Source organism: Pleurodeles waltl, chromosome 3_2 (assembly GCF_031143425.1).
Source record: "Pleurodeles waltl isolate 20211129_DDA chromosome 3_2, aPleWal1.hap1.20221129, whole genome shotgun sequence".
Lineage (NCBI taxonomy): Eukaryota > Metazoa > Chordata > Amphibia > Caudata > Salamandridae > Pleurodeles > Pleurodeles waltl.
Window position 1 is genome coordinate 42726912 of NC_090441.1, and position 19985 is coordinate 42746896.

Sequence of the window (19985 nt, forward strand, 5' to 3'; positions counted from 1 at the left end):
TCTGTTGATCCACAGCAGCCCTTGACGATATACCCATACACTCATTATGCTCATCCGAGCACTCAACACTCACATCCCCATCAAACGTCAAAATAACGTAATTCTTTTGCGGCCTCCCTCTCTATATTTGGTTACCTATCATGCCCATGGCGGTCTATATAATTTTGATTACTACACAGACACCAAACCTTTGTTCCTAATTTGAGATAGATCTCAATCCTACCAAGTCAAATTGATAATTTCTATCTATTGTTTTCAATGTTGTATGTTATTGTTAAATGTTCCATGCAAGTGCCTCATGCTAGTGTTTAGGTTCAGTTTTATATTTCCGATTTTATTTTGTGGTAGCCAGTAGTTGTTTTCTTTGGACTTCTCCTTGGGTCCCATGCTTTTCCCTTTCCTAGTTGGGTTGGGTGGGGTAGGTGGGCGAAGGTGGGTTATGGAGCTGGTGGACTCTGCTTATTTTATATCTTCCTTCTCTCTTTCTCCTTTACCTTTTAACTACCCTGGATGTTCCTATCTTTCAATCCTTGCTCATACTTTCAATGTCTGGATCTAAATCCACCAACCATTATAATGAGATTCTAATGCAAGAAATACTCACCATATTCGTACTCCTTGCTTATACTAGCCAAACCTCATGTTGTGACTGTTCTCCTCCAATATGCAGGACAATATGTTTGAGGGTGGTAGAGTGTGTGCTTGCGTGCATTACTGTGCATACATGTACATTTGGCATGATACATTTTTGCATTTATCGTTCCAAGAAACACCAGTTTTGAACCAGTAACAAATAAAATAAATAAAGTGTGCAAATGTACATTTAAAAACACAAATGATTCAGCTGGAAATGGCTGATGGATCCTGCAAAAAAAATCTCAAAATATTATTTTCCAAGAGTGTCACGTCACACAGGATCGGCAGGAGGAACTGAGTTCTCTGGGTAAAAGTCAATACGGAGTGGAGGGAGCAATACAGGTGGTTGAGGTGGGGGATAAAACAAAATTAAAAAGCAAAATAGGCCAAGGAGTGGGTAGCAGTGGAGTGGGTGAGGAGGCACCAACACAAAATGTGAAGAGGGTGGTATTTTGAGGGAGGATGCAGCATGAGGGAAAGTACATTAAAAAAACGAGGACTGTTGAAATAGTTATTCTCTGAATGTGAGCTGTGGAAGGATACAAGTCATCCTTTCTGAGGGATGACAAATTAGCTATGCCCCATGTGAGGAAAAACCATAAGTAGAGGAATGAAAACCATTAAATAAGAAGCAAGTAAATGAGGGTTACAAGAAAGCCTACTTGCGGTATCAACTGGGATGGCTGTTTGCCACTTGATTTGCTTTCAATAATGACTGAGCTGACAAAAATCTCTGGAATGCACTTCAGTTCAAAGATGACATTTATTATTATTTCACTACGAAGTTCCTAAAAAAAATGAAGGAGGATTAGTAGGTCGAAAGCACGTTTAAAAATAGTCAAAGCAATGAAAGGAAAATATATCAAAAATGATTCTCAACTGAAATGTACACAGCAAATAAATGTGATTATATTATAGCATAATTGCAAATCAAAGAATAAAGTAAAAATTCATTACAGTAGGGTCTGCCAAGCTCTTCATCTTTCTCATGCCAGTAAGAAGATGACCCCGTTCAACTGCGAGAAAGAGATTTCCACCCTCACGGGACTGACGTGTGTCAGGCATTCGACTTCCAATCCTGACTGAGGTCTTGGAAATTCCCTCGCTACTGAGCAGGGCCGCCTTTTTTTTATACCTTTTAAAGAACCAAAAGGGCTTTCTGGAAAAGAAAAGAAAACCCTCCCATGAAAGAGAACTATTCAAACATGCTGGCTACCGTAGGTCAGAGTTGGAAGAAAAACATTAAAAACTGGCCACATTCTCAAGGCTCTCCTCCCAAGGCCGCACTGTTCCCTGCACTGTACTTTCTTATCATGTTAAATGACTAACTGTTCAGTGAGAAAGAAATATGAAAAACGAGCTCAGTTTACCATGTGGGAAAACACAACTCAACTGCAGTGTCTCAACTGAAATGTCTTACGCCATGATAAAGCCAATAGGCAGCTAAACCGAATACAAAATGTACTCTGCAACTGGTGAACACTGAACAACTAATATGCAACGTGGTCCAACACAGTCAGTGGTCAAACATATATATATATTACTACACCACTGTAAGTTTTTGCCATGGCCCACAAGATGTCTTTTGACAACAGACAGCTAAAAGTCTGTACATGAAACCTAATAAAAGAAAACAAGGTGGGAGACCAGAAGAGCAAACTGGACATAAGCTATTGCAGGCTTAGAGACCTGGGTCATTTTCCCGCACCATATTGAAAACAATAACTTGGGAAATTACCCAAATTGAAGAGTAATTAAAGTAAGAAAGATACAAGAGATCACACAAATTAACCACTTTGGTGTGTCCTTCAACACATTCTCGAAAGCCACACTCCCTTTTACAGGAATGTGTTGACTGCCACAACAGAAAAGAAAATGCTTCAGGTAAAACTTTTCCCTTTCTAGAATCAAAAGTCTGGATGTTAGAGAACTTTCCTTGTGTCTCAATTTTTTTTTTGTGCTAATACTCCAGTGCACGGATGTTACAGCAAAAGAAAAAAAAAAAAAGCAAACAGCACTACAACAATAATAATGCAAGGCCCAGTTACCCAGGTGTGGTACCATTTTTATCTTTTTTTTTATCGGAAGAAGTGTGTGAAAACTAGGTGGTAGGAAATTTATGGATCCTTGTAGGTTTCAAGTGATTTTAGCCAAAGTTTGAGGTTTTCAAGACATTGTAGGTAAGAAAAGGTAGTGGGATCCACGCATGTCAAACCACCCTGGGATTGGTGGATTTTCCCAGGGAGGCAGCCAAGCCAGGAGCACAAATTCCACTGCTGCTCACCTGGCCAAAAAGTGTTGATTTTCATGCCAAAAATTTGATGTCGCCATGCCGTGTTCTTGGGCCTTTTCTGTGTGGGTGCTACTCCCAGCCACACAAGTGGGGTACGGATTTTATTGGGAGGAGTTTGGGAACAGACAGTAGTAGAGCATTTGATGCTACCAATTGTATTTCTCTCAATTTTGTGTTCCAGTGCTAGCCAGTGTGCATCCAAGAACACCTTTTGTTCAATGCCCTCTAATTGGTATGGTATTGGTAAACCTAAATTCAAAGCTGTGTAAATAACCACTATTCCTCAACTCAGTATCTTGTGGACGTTTAAAAAATGCATGTTTCCATCATGTCCATTTTTTCATTCATTAAATTGTACCATAAGAATTGCTGCATGGTTATCACACAATGGAAAATCGTTACAAACTGTAGCTTGGTTGTTGGCTCGGAGTATTACTTGTTTTTGGACAGCCAACAATCAATCTAGAAACTCCTGTGAAGGTTCTGGTGGACTTAATAGTATGCTACTTTCATAAATGGGAGAGTTGGGGAAAAGAAATTACAGATGAAAACAATTGCTGGTATTTGTATCTATTTAAAAAAAAATTGTATTCCAATGTTTAATTTCTTAGTAGTTAATATGTGCAATATACTCATGACCTGTTGCTGAATTTAGAATTGCCTAGTTTTCAGAAACGTACAGATTTCTGGGTTCATCCATGGGGTTCACACCTGTTTCCTCTACAAACTGCAAGTAGGTTGGCCATTTCCATCGGACTGCAACATTATGCCTGCTGACTCGGTTTGGAACCTGGGGGTTATGTTTGACAGAAAGCTAAGCATGGAGAGCCGTTTGAATAAAATAGCGGGCATGTGCTTCGCGCTTATGAGAGCTTTACTGAAGATTCTCCCGGTGCTTCCATCTTCAGTTAGAGCCCTTGTGATACACACGGTCGTTCTTAGTTGACTTGACTATTGTAATGTCCTCCTGCTAGGCGTTCCACATTACTTGTTACTTCACCTGTCGAGAGTGCAAGTTGTAGCTGCCAACTTATCCTGAATAGACCAAGAAGGGCCTCTGCCTCCTTAGCATTGAAGGAGTTACATTGGCTGCCGCTAAAACAAAGAATCTGGTTTGTCACTCTGTTTTGTGTTTGAACCTCTACAGGGGTCAGGGCTGGCCCCTTTACGAAGCAGTCTGAGGAGATACACCCTGAACAGGGATCTTGGTTCCTCCTTGACTAACATGGGATGGGTGGTCAAGTTTAGGAAAGCCAGACAAGGTAGTCGGACATTCATGGTCAGGGCATCCAGACTCTGGAATCAGCTGCCAGCCTCTCTTAGATCTTTAAGCAACCTTCTACAATTTAGAAAAGCCCTTAAGACCTGGCTCGTAACTAAGTAGTTTGGCTTGGTGTCTTAGCAGTTTGTTTTCGAGCAGTACTTCTTCCTGTCTTTGTTTAAGGTTAGCGCCAGGATACTGGTTGATGGCAGAGAGCTTTATAAATATCATAAATAAAATATATTTTAAAAAAATAGGTTGAAACTACAAAAAATAGGAAAATTGGCTAGTGGTTTTTATTTACAACTCTGCACATTCCTAAAAGGTTGGGAGATGGTGATCTTAGAACAGCAAACCTTTTGTTTTGTTCGTTACACATAATTTCTATAGTTTCGCTATTTTCTCCGTTCCCTTGAGGGGAATCTACAAACCTGGGTGCTTTAACAATTTCCAAAAGTTGGGAGAAAGGGGATGCTAACAAAAAAAAATATGACCGTCTAAGTGCCGAGTGCCTCAAGCTGCAAAAAGAAAACCAAGTCTTGGAACTGGGGATAGAAAGCCTCAGCGTGCAAAGATTAAAATATCAAGCAAAAATAAAAAACTGTTTTATGTTGTGTCTCATTTACACACTTTCACCGTTGTGAATAGGTATTAACCTTGATATGATAGTAATACATAGTTTGGAAGGTAAACCAGGAAAAGTGAATGGTAAACCCATCCTATTAGTATATTTGATATATATTAATTTTGTTTTTAAACTTTAATTTAGCTGAATCATAAATACTGTTTTGCTAAAATCTACGAGTTGAGAAGCTTTTGGGTTATGTCACTGCAGCAACTTATTAACAATTAGGAAAGAGTATACATTTGCAGATCTAAGTGCTGCATAAAAGCACATTAATATAATATTTGCATGTGCATAGTTTCAGCGGTCCTGCTCATATTCTTTTAAGAGAATTGAATATTTTCAACAAACATATACAGTGGAATGTTATAGAATGGATCGCAAGAAAAATCTGTGGGCGACATGGCAGCTTGGAAAATAATGTGACACCCACTTTCCTAATTCAGTCCCCCTTCTGCTCAAAACATACTATATTGTTACACGATATTATTTGATGTTCCATTTATCATAACTGAATAGTGATGTGTACATTTTTATTGAGACAACAATGTTATTTTGACTGTTACTGGTTAGAGTTGCTTGGTTGGCTGCTCTACAGGCCTTCTTCCCCCTCTTGAACGCGTCTTCTTTGACTTAATAGTTGGGACACAATTTGAACTTTATTCCACAGTTTGGAGAGATATCTCTTTACCCTCTAGATGTTGGGATATGGAAATCATTCAGTTTGCCAAAAAAGAATCATTCTCTATTGAACAAAGTAAGAGAAGTCACAGACTAAGTTTGAATTAGTTTAGGTACAACGTGGAAAACATTTATGACAGGCCCTTCTGTTGTATGATCAGGTCCATGTGATGTTGGGGGGGGGGGGGGCTCTTAAAACGGAAGCCTGGCTTAACTTTAATGTTCCTAGGTTGTAGGGGCATATTTTTCGTTCTTTTTTTTCTTTTTTTTAATGTTCAGTATATTTAAGAGCTAAGAGATGGTTCACGGACCTTGTTTTTACTAACTCGTAATGTCAAAAGTATAAGACAGCTGCTACAATTCTGTGTTTTTTTTCTCCGATAAATACCACATGTACTAAGAGTAGAAATTAATAGACATGGAACTTGGCCCCATGCTTGATAGGACTGTTAAATGCCATTTTATAGTTTATGCACATTTTACAGTTAACACGCTTCATGCATAAGTTGAATGCATTTGCTAACAGCAACAAGGAAGAATCTTGTTTTGCTTTAATAATCACCTGTTTTTTTGTTTTGTTTTCCCAGTCAGCTTTTGAAAGACCCCCAAGTGTTGTTTGCGGGATACAAGGTTCCACATCCTCTAGAATATAAAATTGTGATTCGAGTTCAGACCACTCCTGACTACAGTCCGCAGGAAGCATTCACCAACGCCATCACTGATCTCATCAGCGAGCTTTCCTTGCTAGAGGAAAGATTTAGAGTACGTTGTGTTATTTCTCCTTTTCTTCAGTTTTAATCTGACACAGTTTATTGTTATTTAAGAGCTTGAATTGTAAGAAAAGGTTTTTCATCGTTGTGCATTAATTCCAGTGGCATGCTTCAGTTACATTGCAAAAATCTGCTTTGTCTAAAATCTTGAAATTCAGAAGGGAACAGAAAAAAGTGATAAAGGACAAAAGTGATCTTTTAGTGAGAAAAACAGGTAGTTTTGAAAATGGTTCAACTAAAGAAGCAACTGGCTAGGGAAACATTAGTATTGGGTTGGGGGTAAAACAAGGATTAGGAATAAGGAAAGGAAATGTCCTTAAGTAAGTTTTATGGTAAGTGATAGGATTTAGCTACGTGAAGCATAGCGAGTTAGTGATTTTCGACGTAGGGATCAGTGAAGATATGGATCAGGGTTAACAGTACATTTAGGGATAAGACCAGGCATAGACGTAGGGTTGTGACAGAGTAAGGGGAAAGCATTAAATTGGATAAGGGATAGTTCGTAGTCTACAGTTTCTCTAAAATATATATATATATTTTTTTAAAGGGTAGGATTAGGTGGTTAGATGAGTTACATTTAGCAGTTACGGCAGAATAATTTATTTATAGTTATGTTTGTAATGTATGGTTTAAAAATAGGAAACTATTAAGGCTGTTATATGTGTAGAAATTTCTCACTACACGTTTTCTGACTATTTGCATTTAGTATTAAAAACATACATTTTCTCATTTAAAGTTTAAGTATTACCCACTAATAGTATTCCCACTTTTTTTATGGACCTAATCAAAAACATATTGGAATTGCAAGCCGGCCTGCCCATAGTTGATCACATGATGCACTGCAAGAAAGACCTTGAAACACTTCTCTTTACAGGCCACATTGTAAATAAAACCTTGGTTCACACCAACCTTTTGTCTGTCAGTACCACTGTACTGAAGTGCCTCAAGCAACCGCATCTAAAGTGTACTGCACTTACAAGCCTGAAATGGCATGATGTGTGCTCAAGAAAACCGCTTGATAATTGAAGAAATGTTTAGCTTTTGGAACAAAGGTTCCATGATCTGTATTTTGTTTTTTGTTTTTTTTTTAGTTACGCTATGTTTTTTAAATATTTCTCAAGTAAATTGTAAAATAAGAGGGAAGCCGAATATGTGCTTATTTCCTAGATGTGTTCTAGCCATTAAAATAGACCAGTCGCTGGTGTCTAAGCAATATTGTATTTGAATAGGCAGAGTTTTAGGAGACAACCCTAAAGGGCTTCTGCCACTTACTGTCACTAGACAGGTATCCTAGCTTAGATGAGTCCATATGTAAATGTATAACTTCTGCAGATAAAATTTGGAATAGTGGTGAGGTTTAAGCTTAATAGTAATTGAATATTCTGATGTGTAACTATCTTAATGTTGTCCGGAGCGCTTAGTCCTCATAACTTGGCTTTTCATTTTATTGCTTAGATTATGATCCCTCTTCCAAAAACAAATAACCCCTCCAAGCTATTAAGTGACACTTTATTTATAATGCTGGGTTCAGTTGGCTAAGGCAAGGTTTGAACGCAATTGTAAAAATGTCCACATTCTCTCCTTCATCACCCTGTAAAGTCTCTTACTATGTACACTTCCCTGCTAGCCACCAGACGTACCACCCACACTTCAGTGGTCTCTGTACTTCAGAAGAGAGCTGCAGTTTATACGCTTCAAGATCATTCTAAACTGATGGTATACAGGACAAGCTGCCTTTACCAAATATACAAAGACAAAAAAAAAACACACACACACACACACACACTCACACACTCACACACTCACACTCTCTCTCTCTCTCTCTCTCTCTCTCTCTCTCTCTCTCTCTCTCTCTCTCTCTCTCTCTCTCCGCCCCTCTCTCTCTCTCTCTCTCTCTCTCTCTCTCTCACTCTCCGCCCCTCTCTCTCTCTCTCTCTCTCTGCCCCTCTCTCTCTCTCTCTCTCTCTCTCTGCCCCTCTCTCTCTCTCTCTGCCCCTCTCTCTCTCTCTCTCTCTCTCTGCCCCTCTCTCTCTCTCTCTCTCCGCCCCTCTCTCCCCTGGAAGCTTCTGACCTAATCTTTGTTTCATCATGTAGCCTCTATGCTACTAGTAAGTGTTTTCTGAAGGTCTGTGCTCTTGTTACAGAAATTGACATTAATTTGGCTTCTAGCAGGGACCCATCCCTCTTCGGCATCTTGGGTATTTTTTGCTGACTGCTTTTTCAGTAATTGCAATAGCATATTAGTAATTAAAGCTAAATGCATTCAATAGTTTTGTGCAGTACTCTCTATAAAGCCAGTGTTATATTATGAATATTACCAACAAGCTGTGAATGCTCACTCTATGGAAACGTTGCTCTATGTAAGCCGTCACAGCTTCTGGCTTCTTTTTTTTCTCGTCCCCCAGTGCTGATTGTCACAACTATTGGTTACCTGCAATTCTTCAGCATGTTCTCTTTTTTCAGGTTGCAATTAAAGACAAACAAGAGGGAATTGAATAACCGCAGTTTTGTTGACCAAGAGAACCGCAATGTGGAATTAACATTGAATTGGATCCATTCTGGAGGCTCACAGGCTGGGCGTGTAATTGCATCATGAAGGCCTAATGTATGGACACGTCCCCATGTGTACGAACTGGTCTCCTCTCTTGATCGCACCTTCCACGTTTATGGCTGTTACTATGGAAATAATCGAAGAATGTTAGCTTGTTTTATTTTTATCCCTGAATGTGTTCTTTCAAAATTATGCTTGCTTTACAGGTTCGATGAAAGCATTGCTCAATAAATGTATATTTTTTGTACATACTCCGTGAATGTATTGCAGTCACTTCTGTACGTCTCGCTGTTATTTTGACGCACGTTGATACGAAAGAGGTGCAATGGTTAATGAAAAAAATTGGGAAATAAAAATATACATATTTAGCTATCACAATGGCAACCTTTTCACAACAACGTAATGATTTTGACATGCGTCGATCACGGAAACACCACTTTATTGAAACTGTCCCATCTACCTGTGAGTGGAACAGTTTGCATGAAACATACAATGTGGCGCTCAGCAGAAAAGTCTTCATCTGCACACTTCATATAATAAAAGGTGTGCCTCTTTTATTTTGCGTGTACCCGCTAGTGTTCGGGATGGTCTTTTGGTTTTACTCAGTTTCCACACTACAGGCCTCTGGTAGCATCTCATCATTAAGGACCAAAAGTTGCCCTACACTATTTTACATTACGTATGTACAATGGAAGTGTCTCGATTCAAGACATACGACTTTAAAAAAAGAAGTAAGGTGTGCCATTTCTGTACTCATGAGTGCTCCTACAGAACGTGTATGCGGTGTAACATTAATTTGCATGAATAGTATAGCAAAGCGAGCTTGATAAAGAAGCAATTATATTTTTACAACTTGTTGAAGTTATATTTAAATGTGCATGATTTCTTTTCATGACTCAGACACCAATTTGTTATAATAATTCTGTTTGGGCAAAGGATACAACTACTTAATCCCCGTATATTACCTGACTATAGCAATCGATTACCAGATGGTGACTAGTAAACTTTTTCAAAGTGTCTGTCTTTGAGCTGTAATACGTTTGGAACTTTTTTGGTAACTTTTGATCTATTTGAGCTAGAAAAGAAAATCTTTTTATGTGTTGAAATTTATCATTTGCGCAGCACAGGGTGGGATCCGGGGCAGGTGTAGTAAAACTATCATTACTACAAAAAACACCACAACTGCGCAATCATGTTTTTCCAGAGTCTCTTCGTGTTACAGACAAGCAAAGCCAAATCCATGCAAACCTGAAATTGGAAAGTGAATGTTCAGAGGCTCCCAAATCCACACACACGTCAATGAAAGCACCCGAACACTACCACCTATTTGGAAACTTCTGCAATCTGATCTTTTCTTCCAAGTCTGTGACTATTAACAACAATATGGGATGCAACGACTCAAGTAACACCGCAGGGTTGACACAGCTGGCCTCTTGGCTGTAAACCTGCAGAGCAACTCAAGCCGAATAAATCAGACACCAACCTCTTCAACATTTAATTATAATCCAAACCAATTTCCACTGTGCCTTTGCCATAAAACAAATATCTAATAACTTACTGCCATTTGTAACAAATGTATACTGAACGTGCATACATCCCTACCCTGACCTCCTGGTTTCACCTTCGACCAGTCTCTTCCACCAGTATAGTGAATAACAGTCTCTCTACTGCTGAACCCATCATCAATATGCGACTTAAGGTGCTTCATCCAAGAAGGGATTACTTTGGTAGCAGGGGGGTCTTTCTCTTATAAGGTCAAATGGTGATTTACGTGTAAAAGGAATCACATTGGTATGGTGAGGCCATAACATGTCTTTCACCGCCCCTTGTAAATTCAGCCCTAATTTTACTGCTGACTTCATGGTCTCCTTGACCAATGTGCTTATCCTCACATCCCGACCATTTCCCCTGCAGATTGTGCTGCAAAGTATCTATGTGTTTAACACCTACTTCCCACAAGAAGTCATCCATCTGTTCAGAAGTGAGATGCATACAATTTTCTGTCACTAAAATAAATGGAACGCCCTCCCTGTGGTAAATCTCACTCAGAGCAGTGATGGTGGAGCAACTTGTAATGTATGAATACCTCTTACACCCATCTTCACAAAATATCAACAAGAAGTGCAGCATACCTTTCTTGCTCAAGTAAGGTCACAAAAGGTGATAACTTGATAACCAGCATTGCAAACATGTTGTTCCTGCAAACATATTCCTAGTCCTACTTTCAAGCCGTTATGGGCTTTTTGACATGCATCATACTCAATCAGCCAAGTTTTCACTTGCTCAGTCATCGCTGGTCACCAGAACCTCTCTAAGTCTAACACTGTGTGGGGGCACAAATTTGTCATCTGATATTATTAAATACTCTCTACACAATAATAATTAATCTTTTACTTTCAGATAAGGATGCCCTCATGGGGGAGCAGCACTTTCCCTACAAACCCTCACTTGATTAGTTCAGTGACTGCTGACAACGTACCGCCTTCACTCGTAGCAGCTATTCAGTCATCTCTTGGTTCACAGGTGTGCAACCCTACAGTAGTATCAGATACACCAGCTGCAACCTCTTCTGTCTCTAAAGCACAATCTTCACTTGTCCCCTTTGGCAGGCGAGACAAACAGTTGGTCACATTGTTCTTCGCCACTGAGACATACTCTACTATGCAGTCATATTTTTGAAGTTTTACCACTTGTCTGGCTAACCTACCAGACCAATTTTTGGAACCACCTGGATTCAACACACAGACAAGGAGCTTGTTTAGTGTGCGCAAAACAATTCTACTTCCACACAAAATACTTTGATGTAGTTAACAGCCCAGCAGCAGTCAATGTCTTGCACTCTAAACAGAGTGATTTCTCTCTGCAAAGAATAGGGAGTGGGATGCAAAGGTAATGGTCATTTCTACTTTACATGAATCTTTCAAAGTACTGCCCTCAGCCCCACTCCGCTTACATCCACTATGAGAAGGGTCTTCAATCCAGTTTAAAAAGGGGCTAGAACTCCAGCATTGGCAAAATTGAATTTCACCTCTAAGACTGCTGCCGGTGGACTTTCTGCCCATTTGAATTTCTTGTTCTTCTTGGGTAACAATCTCAACGGCTCTGTGTTGTGGGCAAAATGTCACGTACATTTGGAGTAGTATTGTGCTAACCTCATTAAAGAACATAGCTTATCTTTGTCTTGAGGCGCACCTGCATTGACCAAATAGCACTTACCAATTTAAGCTAACGCTTAAGCACCCTCACCTGTTATGCGGTACCCTAAATAATCAACCTCTTGTACTATGAACCTACATTTACCTTTGTGAATTTTCATACCCGAGTCCATGGTTCTTCCCAAAATGTGCTGTAAAATGTCATTGTGCATAGCTATGGTGTCTCCAAAGAACAGTATGTCATCTTGGAAGTAGATTATGTTTTCACAAAACTTGGCTCTTCCCCTGATCCCCTCTGACCTTCACTTACTGCTCCCCCCCCCCAACCCAGGACCTTGAGATTCTAACGGGTGAATAGCTGCGCTTTACAAATACATGATTGATTGATGGTTTCTAATCCCTGCCTTTGGAAGGCACTGGCTGCTAAGGCTAACTCGAAAGGCAGTCTAGTTTATTGATAAACTCCATCAGTTGTGATAAATGCAGTTAACACCTTTGCAGTGGGATGGGGTTTTATCTGATGGTACACACTCTGTAGGTCTAATTTTGAAAAGTCATTTCCGCCTGACAACATCAGTATCAATTCATTGATGTTGTGGAGCAGGAACAGCCTGAAACAGTGCCCCCTTTAAGGCTGCACAGGTTCACACACAACTGAGTTAGCCATCAGACTTTTTTGTGATGACAACAGCAGATATCCCTTCCGTATGGTCCACTGGTTCAAGCACACCATATTTGACCATTTGATCCAAGATGGACCACACCGCCTCCCTGATGGCCACGGGAAACCTGCTAGCTGTATGTCAGACAGGCACTGCACCTTTTCTCAGAATGATTCTGTGCCTATACCCACATGCCTCACCTATCCAAAACAATGACTTGATGTTTTGCCATTGTATTGACAACAATATGAAGCTCATACACCAATCTTGGGGTACAGCCCAAGATTGGTGGATTAGATTCAGCCATGTATACGTTTACCATTGTTTCACAACTTGATGTTCATAACCATAAAATGTAGTGACCCCTTTAGTCGCTCCTTGATAACCCTTCATATTCACATTCTGTAAACTCCAGCATTCCGCACGGCCATGTGAGAGTAAAAAGGCCTTTTGCCACTGTTGTGTACAAACAGCATTAAGGAGAGGTCTTTTTCTCTTTTGTTGAATAAGGCAATGGGATGTTTCTGCCAAGTGCATTGACATTACCCTTATGTGGATATATGCTCTCTCCTGTGCAAACAACTTCACAATCAATACTTTGTGTTGTGATTCAGTGAATCTTGATCAACTGACTAGATTTGTCCTCTGCTTCCAGCTCGCATACTCTTGCAAAGTGTCCCTTACGTCTATTCAGCAACATTTTTTTTACCAGTAGAGTAACATGACTTGGACTTAGCAGTGTGAAGATTGCCGTCATGCATGTAAAACAACTTGAAGAAAGTATTTAATTTATTGTAGTAGAGAAAGATTTTCCTCTACAATATTGACACCTTGCAAAGTGTCTTTGACTAGGGTTATTGTTTTTCAATTCTCAGTGCTGTATTTTGTGCACACACTTCTCAGATTATTCAACAATCTTGGCACTAGTGCTAGCTTCTTGTTAAGACGGACTTCTTGCAGCTCATAGCCTTTCTTGCTATAGAAAGGCACTAGACTATGGGCTAATCTTTTATTAATTCTTCTGTGATCATGCCAGATTGGCATGCAACACAGTCATCAGCTGTTTGGGAGCTTTTTTGTGACTGCATGTAAAATGTGGGTCTGCACATGGCTGTTAATAGACTTTGCAAATCTGGTTCCTATATACTTCTTGGAGGATTTCTGTGTTCACCATGTGCTTGAGCTAGATACTTGAAAGTGTGCTGCCTTTCTTTTCGTAGGGGGCTGAGCAAGAGTGCCTTTTTTCATGAAAGCTGGAAAATCAATTCAATCCATAGCTAATGTTAAAAAGTCTGTATTTAGTTTTCCCATTCAAGAGGAGGATTTTCTTGAGTAATTAGGAAGGTGGGTGGAACAATGATAGGCTGATTGACACTCATGCTTAAAATGTGTACATGGAGAAAAAAAATACAGAGATTTGATAACTAGAGGGTTTAAGTGGTTATTACAGTCTAGAACGTAGGCCCTCATTACGACTTCGGCGGTCTTTCAAAAGACCGCCAAAGCAACGGGTGCCACTATACCACCAGTGCTGTCAGTATAGGTGGCTCCCTATTAAGACATTTCCACTCAGATCCAGAAATGTAGACCTGCCTTTTGGTGACCAGGCATGCTTCTTTATGAAACCCACATCCTCCACATTCCATGCACATAATGTTTGTTATCAAATTGCCGCTTATACTTTTGCAGGTGGAGCTTGACAACCTGTGAATCAATTTTTGTGACCAGCAGATTCAGTTTACTGCTGGTCAATCTGCCCTTTAAACACTGAAAAGGAGGCATCTTGGTAATCATGTAAGGGGAGTTGCCATGCGCCCAGAGCTTCTCTCGGATCACCACACTTAAAGAGACACCATTCTCTACTGCAGTTTTTGAGCACTAGCCTTAGCCAACTAATTCATGCTCTCCACCAAGACTGGCTTGAGGCGAGTATAAGGCCATGCAATAATGATTAATGGCAAGGTCATCCAAATACTCTCTCAATTCAAATGAGGCAAACTGTACACCATTATCATCAATGGTTATGCCCTCACACACAAAAAAATATACTCAACATTTCAGTGACATTCCTGGTTATTACAGAGCTTACGCAGCTTGCTGTAACCCATTTTGAGGTATAGTCCAACAAGACCAACACAAACCACTCATCGGAGGTAGCAATGCAAATGGACCTACAATGTCAAACTCTAACTTACTCAAGGGTTCAGCTGGAACCTCCACAAGTGAGAGAGGGGCTGTCCTGACAGATCTAGTCTTATCACTCCTGGCACACTGTAAACAATCCTTAACCATCCCTTCTACTTGCTGATCCACACTAGGCCACCAGTAACATTCCCTCACTCTAGATTTAGTTATGTTCCTACCAAGATGCCCTTCATGAGACAGTCTGGCGATTTTACTCCTTAAGCCCACTGATGGAACCATGCTTTCTCCTAGACACAACTCTCCATTAAGGATACAAAGCTCACCCCAGAATGGCTTGACTTCATCATAATTGCTTCTAATATCAGGCCATCCCACTACCACAGAACGCATGACTTGCTTCTTCACTTCATCATTTTCTGCCTCCAAACCCCATTCATTCTTGATTATAGCTGTCTCTTTGACCCACATAATCTGTTGCTCCACTCCATCCTGTCCACATTCTCTCTCTACCGGTAACCTGGACAAACGATCCACCAGTATATTCTTGGCTCCTGACAAATACTCCACCTGGTAGTTATATTCAGTCAGACTTTCCATCCACCTTTTGATATGTGGTGTGGTATTATCAATATTCTTGCATCCTAATGGTTGGACCAAGGGTTTGTGTCCAGTTCTTAAAGCCGAAAGGCAAACCCCACATGAAGAATTAAAAATGGTGCCTCATCCACACACAGGCCAAAGCTTCCATCTCTATGACTGAATACCTCTCCTTTGTTCCTCTTAAAGAAGCAAAAGCAGCGACCCTCTCTTCTCCATCCGTTACTTGGGACAACACAGCACCCAAACTGCTCATGCTCGTATCTGTTGTGAGATAGTTTTTTTTGGAAGTATCAAAATGTCCCAAAGTAGGCATTTTGGCTATATTTTCATTGATCACACTAAACCCTTCATGCACTCTTCTGACCAATCCAAACTGGCCATTTTCTTAAGTAGGAGTCTAATCAATTGTATCACACTGGCAAAATTGGCAATGAACTTGGTGTAATATTCCACAAGACCCATGAATGATCTAACCTGGTCTTTATTGACCAAAGGGGGTGCCTCCAGAATTGACTTAACCAACTCTAACTTTGGGCTTATCCCATTCCCAGAAATCGTATGCCCCAAGAAAGAGACTGAACTGACACCGAACTTACACTTTTTCCTCTTGAGGGTGAGTCCACTCTCTCTTAATCTCATCAATACCTGCCTTAAGACATGATCATGACTCTGTGTGTCCTTCCCATACACCAAAATATCATCTTGAAAGAACATCACAGAGTCAATCTCTTTTAATACCTTCTTCTTTAGTTGTTGGAAGAATGCCACTGCTGAGGCTAGCCCAGACGGCAGCCTTATAAATCTAAATGCCCCAAGCGGTGTCACAAAAGATGTTAGAGCCCTAAAGCCCTCATGTAACTGTACTTGATGGTACACAGCAGATAAATCCATTACACTAAATACATGCATCTTAGAGCAGCGCTAGGGCTTCAGCAATTGTTAGGCAGTGGTAGGTGATCCACCCAGATGTTTTGATTCAGGTCCCTCAGGTCCACACACATCCTGATCTTGTTCCCAGTATCCTTGGGGGCCAGACAAATAGTGGCCAACATTTCCAAGAACTGAATCTCTTCTATCACCCCCAGAGACAATAGTTTATCAATATCCTCCTGCAAGGGTTTCAGCATCTAATTTGGCACAGTCCGAATTTTGTGTACTAGAGGTTTTGAATGTTTCTTCAAAATAATTTTGTGTTGAAAGTCTATCAAGAGACCTAGCTTGTCCCCGAAAACATCTTGAAAGTCCTGAATCGGACCTAAACACTCACCCTTGATATCGACCAAAAGGACCTGTTCCTTTGAGTGAGATAATACCCAAATCCTTTTGGTGCTGCCACTCCAATAGATTGTCTCCCCACTTGGTCACATAAACCTTACCAACTGTCTCCTGGCCTATGAAACTGATGTTCATGACCGCATATCCAATTAAATAAGTGCTTACTCACCCATAACCTTCTGAATTATTATCTGGAGGTAACAATTTTATGTCCTCTTTGCTATGTACTTTCTCCCAATTCTTATCTCCAATGAGTGTAAAAGGAAATCCTGAATGAGAAAATACCACCAGTTCCTTTCCACCAATGGTAATCTCACACTACAGCATCCTAACCTGCCTACCGTCAGCCTCTCTATCTATATTAATAACACTCTGTGCTGGGAGGCTAACTTGTAATATGACTTTTTGACCACCATCCTCCATTTCAAAACCTTTTTGTACCTTGTTTTTTGTGTAATGCCCCTTCTTATCACAATTACTACGTTGCATTGCATGCAAAACAATTAGGGTTATTAGACAGATGGTTATAGTTTCCACACTTAAAACACTTACATTTTGATGGAACCTCTTTACTGGACCGAACCGAACCGTTGGTCCCAGCAGATTTCTGAGTAAAGTTCCTATTGTCTTAACAAGCCTCCTTCCCTGAACTTGTACCAGTTATTCTTTCCACAGTAGTTGGAAGTGTGTTTGTGTTCCTTATCTTCTTTACCCAGCCCGAGGGGTGCTCCATCCCTTCCAAATGTCTATTGCATCATTCAATGTTGGATTTTTAGCCAAGAGTTGTGAAAGAGTTTTTCTTGTACTCTAGTATAATTGGTGCAGCGCACTAGCTGATCTCTTATAAGTGAATCTAACAGGTCATCAAAATATTCAGAGAGGCCACATGGTTGCCTACTCTTTCCATTTGCCCTTGTACTCTCTCTAGGATGACTGTCCTTGTACCATCTCTAGGCTGATCCTCCTTATGTCCAATCATGATCTCATTAAGACTTTCATAAAAGTTACGACCCTTAATCTGTAGTTTGTGCAACAAAATTCCCTGTTTAATGTCCGCAAAGTCAAAACGTTTTCTCTATTTCTTCCAGGGAAGAGAGGTTCCCCACCATCAGATAAAAACTGTGGAGGATGTGACCTACTAGGCACATTCATGACACTCTGTAAAGTAAGCAAAAATAATAAATCAAAGGATTAGGATAAAACAACAGGTCAAAATAACAAGTCTGCAATAAATAAGATAAAACAACTACTTCACAAGTAGTAGACTAACATAACAAACAAAGTAACAAAACTAGCATTGGCTGAGATACATGCGATTGAAATCCAAGTTCAAACTCAGCCGTTAGAAATTACCCTTCTGTTTTTGCAACTGCAATATAGCCACAGATACGGAAGAGTATTTTATTCTAAACAGTCTGTCTGTAAAATTATCCTCTGAATTGACCCTTCAAGACATGATAAAAGTGCACCATTGATATCAGTTAGCAGTCTAGTTTTGGTGAAAACGTTCAGACTTGTACTTGCACTCCAAAAGGCTATCATGTCGTTAGACAGGCCCCTATTTATAGTTGGCAAATATCCTTAAAAGTTCATCGATGACGTTGCCTCTAGAGTCTTCTGAAACACATTGGCAGTCACAGCATAAACCACTACTCAAAAGGCTCCCACTGCCTTTGATAATTGACGTTTAACGAGGAACAATGAGCCGCATTAACAATCGCGGTTAGGATTCTGAATTGGCCACAACTTTCCAGGCTGCACAGGCGTCAAGTGCACTTGGCGCCTCTTGAGGATGCAGCCATTGGAAACAGCTGACTTGCACGAGACGTGTCTGAGTGCAACATTCCCAGCTGCACGGGCATTAGCTGCTTACAGCGTCTCGTGAGGACGTGGACCCTTGGAACAGTTGACTGGGCTAGAGTCGCGCCTGAGCACTCGAGGCACACCTTGGCATTGTGGCCTCATACACGCAATACCAGGTCAACAGCTGTGCGGCCACAAGGTGTCCCTGACTGCTCCTTGACAATGCGGCCGACAAACTAAAGGTGGGTTGCTCTAGCAAAGCGAAGACCACGTGCAGCTCCTTAACCCAGCTATTGCACACTGGCAACTGTCATTACCACTGTTGGAAAGTTGGGATACACATCCGCGAGTATAAATACGTCTCAATTCCATGCAAATACAGTAGTTTAGTCACAGTACCAGCACAACAGTCTAGCACTGGATGTCTAGGAAATATGTCCATAAAAATAAGTGCTTAGAAGTAGTTTCACGTAGGTCGTTGAGGGGTGTTGGTGGATACCTTGCCCCTCGCAATAACTTGTTTCCAATGTTAAGAAGCACTCTGGACACTGCATGAAGCTTGAGCCTTATGTTATTCTACCAACATGTACAGCACAGCCACCTCAACTCTTATCTCTTCAACAGTCCAGTCCCCGCTGGCTTTACTGTTCTGTTGTTTCCATGATAGAATCATGGCATCATATGGAATATCTGAGTGCCACAGTTGTAATCATTCACTAAGTTACAACACTGTAGTTCTTTAAAAAAAAAACTCAAACCTGTCCTTCAATCTCAGAGTACATATTTTGATAGCATTCTGAAAACATTCTTTATTCTCTGTGAAAAGTTGGTCTTTAATGTTATCTCTCATCCCATCGATCTTATAATAAGTTAACAGTCATACCTTTCTCATTCCTTATTCATAGAATGGGTCTCTGCTCTTTTCTGTTGTACAACAGTGGTTATTAAAACAACTTTAGAACTGAATCAGATTAGGTAACACAATTTATTTTCAATTTAGACATTGGGAGTTCTGGTTATTCGTCCAGAATCACAAGGTGTTCGGCCAAAGCACAAATTTGAACCTGGTTCCCTATGTCCAAAGATTAGCACCTGTTAGACCTGGCCCTTTTTGCAGGGTCATCCCCAAACATTTTTCCTCCTTCTTCCTATTTTTCCTGACCAGGTTTGTTTGGCTTTAGGACTCTGGGCACTTTACCAGTGCTAACCAGTTTTAAAGTGCAAATGCTCTCTGTCTGAATTATATTGGTGATTGGTTTATCCCTGATTGGCATATTTGATTTACTAGTAAGTCCCTAGTAAAGTACACTAGAGGTGCCCAGGACCTGTAAATCAAATGCTACTAGTGGGCCTGCAGCACTGGTTGTGCCACCCACATGAGTAGCCCTGTAAACATGTCTCAGACTTGTCCCTGCAGTGTCTGCATGTGCAGTCTTGCACTGCCAATTCGACCTGGCAAGTGTACCTACTTGCCAGGTCCAAACCTTCCCTTTTACTTCCTGAAAGTCACCTCTAAGGTATGCCCTAG

General features: G+C 40.5%; 1 protein-coding gene across 1 annotated transcript in view; it reads left to right on the top strand.

The window, feature by feature from the left end:
* LOC138286442 (DNA-directed RNA polymerase II subunit RPB11-a) overlaps nucleotides 1-9071 on the top strand; it is a 33899-nt gene extending 24828 nt beyond the window's left edge. Inside the window, exons 3-4 of the mRNA XM_069226705.1 lie at nucleotides 6084-6258; nucleotides 8730-9071. Of these exons, the coding sequence (XP_069082806.1) occupies nucleotides 6084-6258; nucleotides 8730-8765 (211 nt within the window). The 3' untranslated portion in view covers nucleotides 8766-9071. The remainder of the gene's footprint in view (nucleotides 1-6083; nucleotides 6259-8729) is intronic.
* The last annotated feature ends 10914 nt before the right edge of the window (nucleotides 9072-19985 follow it).